The sequence below is a fragment of the Sphaeramia orbicularis genome, unplaced genomic scaffold (genome assembly GCF_902148855.1).
Source record: "Sphaeramia orbicularis unplaced genomic scaffold, fSphaOr1.1, whole genome shotgun sequence".
In the NCBI taxonomy this organism is placed as follows: Eukaryota; Metazoa; Chordata; class Actinopteri; order Kurtiformes; family Apogonidae; genus Sphaeramia; species Sphaeramia orbicularis.
The window spans coordinates 65,722-75,577 of NW_021941635.1; the positions used below are offsets into that span (position 1 = coordinate 65,722).

The window sequence follows — 9,856 nt, forward strand, 5'->3', positions numbered from 1 at the left end:
CAAATACTAACGACTAACAGGTAGAAACTACAAATACTAACGACTAACAGGTAGAAACTACAAAATACTAACGACTAAGAGGTAGAAAACTACAAATACTAACCACTAACAGGTAGAAAACTACAAATACGAAAGACTAAGAGGTAGAAAACTACAAATACTAACGACTAACAGGTAGAAAGCTACAAATACTAACGACTAACAGGTAGAAAACTACAAATACTAACGACTACCAGGTAGAAAACTACAAATACTAACGACTAACAGGTAGAAAACTACAAATACTAACAACTAACAGGTAGAAAACTACAAATACTAACAACTAACAGGTAGAAAACTACAAATACTAACGACTAAGAGGTAGAAAACTACAAATACGAACGACTAACAGGTAGAAAACTACAAATACTAACGACTAAGAGGTAGAAAACTACAAATACGAACGACTAAGAGGTAGAAAACTACAAATACTAACAACTAACAGGTAAAATCTACAGATACTAACCACTAACAGGTAAAAACTACAAATAGCAACTGCTAACAGGTGGAGAACTACAAATACTAACAGCTAATAGGTAGAAAACTACAAATACTAACGACTAACAGGTAGAAAACTACAAATACTAACGACTAACAGGTAGAAAACTACAAATAGCAACTGCTAACAGGTGGAGAACTACAAATACTAACAGCTAATAGGTAGAAAACTACAAATACGAATGACTAAGAGGTAGAAAACTACAAATACGAAAGACTAAGAGGTAGAAAACTACAAATACTAACGACTAACAGGTAGAAAACTACAAATACTAACAACTACCAGGTAGAAAACTACAAATACTAACCACTAACAGGTCAAAAACTACAAATACTTACTGCTACCAGGTAGAAAACTACAAATACTAACGACTAAGAGGTAGAAAACTACAAATACTAACGACTAACAGGTAGAAAACTACAAATACTAACGACTACCAGGTAGAAAACTACAAATACTAACGACTACCAGGTAGAAAACTACAAATACTAACGACTACCAGGTAGAAAACTACAAATACTAACGACTAAGAGGTAGAAAACTACAAATACTAACGACTACCAGGTAGAAAACTACAAATACTAACGACTAAGAGGTAGAAAACTACAAATACGAAAGACTAAGAGGTAGAAAACTACAAATACTAACGACTAACAGGAAGAAAACTACAAATACTAACGACTAACAGGTAGAAAACTACAAATACTAACAACTAACAGGTAGAAAACTACAAATACTAACGACTGCCAGGTAGAAAACTACAAATACTAACCACTAACAGGTCAAAAACTACAAATACTTACTGCTACCAGGTAGAAAACTACAAATACTAACGACTAAGAGGTAGAAAACTACAAATACTAACGACTAACAGGTAGAAAACTACAAATACTAACGACTACCAGGTAGAAAACTACAAATACTAACGACTAACAGGTAGAAAACTACAAATACGAAAGACTAACAGGTAGAAAACTACAAATACTAACGACTACCAGGTAGAAAACTACAAATACTAACGACTACCAGGTAGAAAACTACAAATACTAACGACTAAGAGGTAGAAAACTACAAATACGAAAGACTAAGAGGTAGAAAACTACAAATACGAAAGACTAAGAGGTAGAAAACTACAAATACTAACCACTAACAGGTAGAAAACTACAAATACTAACCACTAACAGGTAGAAAACTACAAATACTAACGACTAACAGGTAGAAAACTACAAATACTAACGACAAAGAGGTAGAAAACTACAAATACTAACGACTAACAGGTATAAAACTACAAATACTAACCACTAACAGGTAGAAAACTACAAATACTAACCACTAACAGGTAGAAAACTACAAATACGAACGACTAAGAGGTAGAAAACTACAAATACTAACAACTAACAGGTAAAAACTACAAATACGAACGACTAAGAGGTAGAAAACTACAAATACGAAAGACTAAGAGGTAGAAAACTACAAATACTAACCACTAACAGGTAGAAAACTACAAATACTAACGACTAACAGGTAGAAAACTACAAATACGAAAGACTAAGAGGTAGAAAACTACAAATACTAACGACTAACAGGTAGAAAACTACAAATACTAACGACTAACAGGTAGAAAACTACAAATACTAACCACTAACAGGTAGAAAACTACAAATACTAACGACTAACAGGTAGAAAACTACAAATACGAAAGACTAAGAGGTAGAAAACTACAAATACTAACGACTAACAGATATAAAACTACAAATACTAACGACTAAGAGGTAGAAAACTACAAATACTAACCACTAACAGGTAGAAAACTACAAATACTAACGACTAACAGGTAGAAAACTACAAATACTAACCACTAACAGGTAGAAAACTACAAATACTAACGACTAACAGGTAGAAAACTACAAATACTAACGACTAACAGGTAGAAAACTACAAATACTAACGACTAACAGGTAGAAAACTACAAATACGAAAGACTAAGAGGTAGAAAACTACAAATACTAACGACTAACAGGTAGAAAACTACAAATACGAAAGACTGAGAGGTAGAAAACTACAAATACTAACGACTAACAGGTAGAAAACTACAAATACTAACCACTAACAGGTAGAAAACTACAAATACTAACCACTAACAGGTAGAAAACTACAAATACTAACGACTAACAGGTAGAAAACTACAAATACTAACGACTAAGAGGTAGAAAACTACAAATACTAACGACTAACAGGTAGAAAACTACAAATACGAACAACTAAGGGGTAGAAAACTACAAATACTAACGACTACCAGGTAGAAAACTACAAATACTAACGACTAACAGGTAGAAAACTACAAATACTAACAACTAACAGGTAGAAAACTACAAATACTAACAACTAACAGGTAGAAAACTACAAATACTAACAACTAACAGGTAGAAAACTACAAATACTAACGACTAAGAGGTAGAAAACTACAAATACTAACGACTAACAGGTAAAATCTACAAATACTAACGACTACCAGGTAGAAAACTACAAATACTAACGACTACCAGGTAGAAAACTACAAATACTAACGACTAAGAGGTAGAAAACTACAAATACTAACGACTAACAGGTAGAAAACTACAAATACTAACGACTACCAGGTAGAAAACTACAAATACTAACCACTAACAGGTAGAAAACTACAAATACTAACCACTAACAGGTAAAAACTACAAATAGCAACCGCTAAAAGGTGGAGAACTACAAATACTAACAGCTAATAGGTAGAAAACTACAAATACTAACCTCTAACAGGTAAAAAAACTACAAATACTTACTGCTAACAGGAGGAAAACCACTACCGTCTGCTATTCTGCTAAAACATACAAATTCTAACCACATTCACCAACTGATTAAAACTACAAATACCAACCAAATACACTTTGCTTGTGGGTTAAAAACTACAACTGCTACCAAGTTAAAACTACAAATGTAGGTTGAACTACAGGTCCCAGAATGCTGTTGTGTGGGTGTTTCAGGAGTCTGGAGACCATCTTTGAGGAGCCCAGAGAGAAGGACGGAGCGCTGCTTCTGATTGGTCAGCAGAGGAGGCGCAGAGTCCTGTTGTTTCCTGACTTCACTCAGCCCAGGAAGAGGAAGAGGCCGCTAGGTACGCTGGGAAATGGAGTCACCTGGTATTGTAGAAAGGGAGGGATGTAAACAAACAGCTGAACCAGCTGTAGCTCATGTGACTGAGAGCCGACAGGAGGAGCAGAAAAACCTCCAGTAACAGAGCTGGGCTTCAACAGTCTGTGGTGCAGAAACTGAACCACAGACGTGTTCGTATTAGGAACAGGTGTCAGTGTGGAAAGAGATTTGCAGCTTTGAGAGCACATGAACATCACACAGACAAAAACCAAATATTTTTTTTTTTACAGTTTTTTTTTTTTTTATTTGAACAATTGAACAGTATACAGGGTGGGGAAGCAAAATGTACACTATTCTGAGGCAGGGATTGAAAGACAGTGTATGACCAATTAGTTTATTGAAAGTCATGAGAATTTATTTGCCACAAGAAAATGTCCATAATAGAAAATGTTTTTATTCTATGTGTCCTCCTTCTTTCTCAATAACTGCCTTCACACGCTTCCTGAAACTTGCGCAAGTGTTCCTCAAACATTCAGGTGACAACTTCTCCCATTCTTCTTTAATAGTATCTTTAAGAAAGTCCACATTCCCGTGTGATGTTCTATTGGTAGCATGTTCTAAAACGCCCCAAACAGCAGAATCCAGAGGGTTTAGATCTGGGCTGGAAGGCGGACATAAACAGGATTCCCAAAAATTGCTAAAGTTGGATTTGTTGCTGTTGTCAACAAATGTTTTGGTGTTCTTGTGTAAGATTTGAACTTCAAATCCTATTTTACTGCATTTCTAACAGTCCTGTTGTCTACCTCAAGTTCAATTGCCATTTTTCTCCTGGATTTGGTTGGATCCTTTAGGATTTTGGATTTGAGAGCTTTAATAAAAGCTTTGGTACGGTTTTTGTTGCTTCCTCCACTTCCAGACTTTCTGGTAATAGTTTTGCTCATAGTCATTCTCTTCTTTCCATTATAAACAGTCTTTATGGACACTCCAACTATTTTGGAAATCTCCTTTGGTGTGACGAGTGCATTCAGCAAATCACACACTCTTTGACGTTTGCTTTCCTGATTACTCATATGGGCAAAAGTTTGTGAAAAGGTATGGATAATAGTGTTAGGTATGATTATGACATCAGTATATGTTTGGGTTCAAAATCACTGACGTAGTGTCTGCTGAGAAAAAACAACTAAATGTTCAGTGTACATTTGGCTTCCCCACCCTGTATATACGTAACAGTATACATCAAAAAAGGATAGAAAAATTCACAATATATTTTACATTTCAAATGTATAGAAACACATGTAAGTAAAAAAAAAAAAAAATATATATATATATATATATATATATATGTATAAACAGAATGCTTGAAGTATAAATAGAAATTATACAAATGAAATAAGATTATACATTTGACATAGTTTTTTTTTTTAATTTTATTTGCTTTAGCATTTATGTTCTTTAAATTGTCTAACTCACCGGTGTCAAACATGCGTCCTGGGGGCCTAAACCGGCCCGCCAAAAGTTCCAATCCGGCCCGCGGGATGAGTTAGCAAAGTGCAAGTTAGGGCATCAAACTAAAAAATAATATCATAATAATATATAAATAATGACAACACCATTTTTTTCTCTTTGACTTAGTGCAAAAAACATTAAACTATGAAAATGTTTACATTAAGAAAACTGTCCTGTAACAATAAAATGTGAATAACCTAAAATGTCTGAAGTAAATAAAGTGCAGTTTTAACAATATTCTGCCGGTTACTGAATGTTTCATGTCTGTGTAGAATCAGATCTGTAAGGTACATGTGGAAATGATAAGTCAAGGCAGAATATTGTTAAAACTGTACTTATATTTCTTTACAAATTTCATTTTTTTCAGGTTATTCACATCCTTTTTGTTTGGATAGTTTGTAAATGTAAATACTGGCAGAATTGAATGTTATTTTTTGCGCTAAAATAATTTGCAGTTGTCATTATTTATTGGTTGTCATGTTATTATTGTCCTGGTCCGGCCCACTGCAGAGTAAACTGGGCTGAATGTGGAACCTGAAAGAACAGGACTTTGACAGCCCTGGTCTAGGTAATTGGAGGAAAACCATCCTGTTTGGACGCTGGTGTGTGAATGTACTGCAATGAATGTGAAGACAAACCAAATGTGTAACTGTGTGGCATGTTTCTGATGGATCAGCAGCTGAGGATCATGGGTAATCTGAGCCCTTGTCCTTCAGCTCATGTTCTTCTTCAAACTTCTTGTCACTTTATGTTTTTTTTTTTTTTTAGGAGCAGGGATTCCCGTTGCCACGGTGCCCAGGAAACGGGCTGCAGCTCGTCGTCATTACCATGGAAACGACGACGACGGCGACCTAGACGTGATGCTGGTGGAGCGACTGAGCGCACTCGAGGACTTCCTGACACGGCAGGGACTGGACGACGACGTGTGAGCTGTGATGTCACTTCCTGCCAAAATGAATCAGCGCTGCTACGACATGAACTGTGAGCGTTACCGTGGTAACGGCCTGCTCTGTCGCCACGGTAACGCCTGTAGTTTAGTTTTTTTTTTTTTTGTTTTTTTTTTTTGCAGTGTTCTGTATTTTTTTACAGTGTAGACTCTAAAATGTGAAATATTTAAATTTTTTACAGTGCGATGAATAATGTGCCCTTTGACCTTTGATATCAATTGACCACACCCACAGTTAAGTGATCTGCAGACCCCCCCCCCCCCCAGATGTGTAAAATATTCTATTTTTGAACAAATAAAGTTTGTTTGTGCTCATCAATACGTTCATTAACGATTTCATCTGTTTCTTTGTCGACCACATTCGTTAATGAGTGACTGAGCGATCACATCAGTGATAATTAGAGTAGAAAGTGTGTTCAGGATGAACAGGTTTAGTTCAAGGCGTGTCTGTGTTCTGTCTACTGTCACTGTAGAGTTTAGAATGAAGAGCGGTGAGGTTCTGCCCATGTGTTGGATCACAGATGTGAAGGGGACGGCTGGAGGCTTTCTGACCCCACTGCTGGGCTGGACTCTGAGGCTGAAGGTCGTTACTGTGGAAGTCATCTGCTGAATCAAACCTGATTTTAGTTCATTTTGCTGTTAGTTTTTTATTGGTTGTTCAATTTGTTGATTATTTTGTTGTTTTTGTTGATCATTCTATTCATTGTGTGATTAATTAGTTTGTTATTTTTTTCATTTTGTTGATTTTTTTAGTTCATTTTTGTCAAACTCTTGTTATTACCTCCTATTATTACAGGTAGAGTACTACAAATACTAACTGTTAACAAGTAAAAAACTACAAATACCTACTGCTAACAGGTAGAGAACTACAAATACTAACTGCTAACAAGTAAAAAACTACAAATACCTACTGCTAACAGGTAGAGAACTACAAATACTAACTGCTAACAGGTAGAGAACTACAAATACTAACTGCTAACAAGTAAAAAACTACAAATACCTACTGCTAGCAGGTGGAGAACTACAAATACTAACTGCTAACAAGTAAAAAACTACAAATACCTACTGCTAACAGGTAGAGAACTACAAATACTAACTGCTAACAGGTAGAGAACTACAAATACTAACTGCTAACAAGTAAAAAACTACAAATACTAACTGCTAACAAGTAAAAAACTACAAATACCTACTGCTAGCAGGTGGAGAACTACAAATACTAACTGCTAACAAGTAAAAAACTACAAATACTAACCGCTAACAGGTACAGAACTACAAATACTAACCGCTAACGGGTAGAAAACTACAAATACTAACTGCTAACAAGTAAAAAACTACAAATACTAACCGCTAACAGGTAGAGAACTACAAATACTAACCGCTAACAGGTAGAGAACTACAAATACTAACCGCTAACAGGTAGAGAACTACAAATACTAACTGCTAACAAGTAAAAAACTACAAATACTAACTGCTAACAAGTAAAAAACTACAAATACCTACTGCTAGCAGGTGGAGAACTACAAATACTAACTGCTAACAAGTAAAAAACTACAAATACCTACTGCTAGCAGGTGGAGAACTACAAATACTAACTGCTAACAAGTAAAAAACTACAAATACTAACTGCTAACAAGTAAAAAACTACAAATACTAACCGCTAACAGGTACAGAACTACAAATACTAACCGCTAACGGGTAGAAAACTACAAATACTAACTGCTAACAAGTAAAAAACTACAAATACTAACCGCTAACAGGTAGAGAACTACAAATACTAACCGCTAACAGGTAGAGAACTACAAATACTAACCGCTAACAGGTCTCCCTGGTTGGAGAAATCCTGATGTCAATGGGATTTTATCTGATTAGAGGTTGAATTTTTAAAAAAATTAAAATTTTAGATCCAAACACCAAAGTTTTTACATTATGTCTGCAGCCAAATGTGTGTGTACCATTGTGTGTAATGTACATGTAGAAATGATAAGTTGAGGCAGATTATTGTTAAAATTGCAGGTTATGATATTTTTTTTTGCACTAAAACAGACAAAAATGTGTCATTATTTCTGTGTTCTTCTGAACCTGAACTAAAATGACTGTGACGGTCCTGGTTCACACGATGTTAAAATGCATCAGATTCAGTCCAAACAGGATCCTGTCTAAAAAAAAAAAACAGGATCCGGTCTAATTGTGAGTCCTGGAGGTTTTTGGAGCCATCCCTTGTGGTGTGTGTCTGCTTTTGAAAAACCAACACAGGCTCCATATTCATGAACCGACTCCTTCATCTCCACATGAAACACCAACAGGAAAGGTTTGTTTCTCCAGTTATCCTGTCAATAACAACAGTTTTATATGAATGTTATTCCAAAAACATATGACACCATGAGCCTGTGTGTGTTCTATGTCAGTGGAACAGGTTGGGAGATGATACACCATGAAAAAAAGGTCGGCTTCTCCCCAACAGATATGTGATTACCATTAAAGTTCAAGAAATGTCCTTTAAACTCATTCCTAAATTCAATCCAGATAAATCTGATATCAAAAACAGATTTAAGAAACATACTGACCTAAACTGTAGCTTCTGTCATGAATGTCCTGAAGCTGTTGTTCATTTATTTTGCCACTGCCCTACGGTTCAAAGGGTTTGGCTAAAACTCTGTGATTTTATTCATAATAACATTCAAAGACATTTTCTGTTGTTTTGGATGAATGGATTGTTTGGTCTGTTTGAAAGGAGCTTACTCAAAAGTGAATCTCGAAACCTGATAAATCTTTTAATTTTTATGTCAAAATTTCACATTCATTGTTGTAAATACTCAGTTAAAAAGCTATGCTTTACTGCATTCTAGGATAATTTCCAACAATACATTCTGTCAATTAAATACTCTGAAAAGTGAAAGGCACTCAAACCTGTTCAGATCTGTCCTTCCCTTCATATATTCACCTGAACTCTGACAGCCCTAGTATCAGTTAGCATACTTCTGTCTCTTTTTCTATCTTTCCTGTCCTCTTTTTCTCCTGTCCTTTCTTTCTATACATGATCATAACTAAGCACTTCTATAATGTCTTCTATTGCAAATGTTTTTCTTTCTATTTTTGTACTGTAAACTGCTGTTCTAAATAATAATAATAATAATAATAATAATAATAATAATAATAATAATAATAATAATAATAACAATAATAGGATCCAGTCTCAGTTCAAACAATTATTTTTGTATTATTTATTTATTTATTTTTCCAAAATTGCAGTCTTCATAGTTGTTGACATCTGTCTGTGTATTCCTGTTTGCACCCGTGCCTTTATATTTTCTTTACAACGGATGACATATTGTTGTATATTTGTATATTGTCCAAAAAAACCGCAGTTCAAACAGGATCCTGTCTGAACTCTACAGTCGCTTCTTCTTTTTTTTTTTTTTTTCTCCACTCTCTTCTTGAACCCGGATCCAGTTGCTGGATGTGGGCTGGTCTGGACCGGACCTCCACCGGTGGTTTCTGTCCGGGTGTTTTCAATCTACCTGCTGTTTGTTCAAACAGTCTGAAACTACTGTGTTTGTTTTTTTAGTTTGGTCCAAATTCCAGATCATTTCAGTTTTATTTTGTTTATTTTATTTTATTTATTTCAGTGCTTTTATTTGACTTTAGTTCCAGGTCTTGTTTTTATTTTCTATTCCCTCAGCTCGGTCTCGCGGGCAGCAGAAAGCTCAACAGCCAATCACATGCTTCAGACACAGCCGCCG

General features: G+C 35.3%; 1 protein-coding gene across 1 annotated transcript; it reads left to right on the forward strand.

The window, feature by feature from the left end:
* The first annotated feature begins 3,334 nt into the window (after nucleotides 1-3,334).
* LOC115416641 (protein PRR14L-like) lies at nucleotides 3,335-6,437 on the forward strand. Its single transcript, XM_030130482.1, has 2 exons — nucleotides 3,335-3,686; nucleotides 5,939-6,437. Exons 1-2 carry the CDS (start codon nucleotides 3,533-3,535, stop codon nucleotides 6,097-6,099), a joined length of 315 nt encoding a protein of 104 aa, XP_029986342.1. The 5' UTR covers nucleotides 3,335-3,532; the 3' UTR covers nucleotides 6,100-6,437.
* Nucleotides 6,438-9,856: the final 3,419 nt, after the last annotated feature.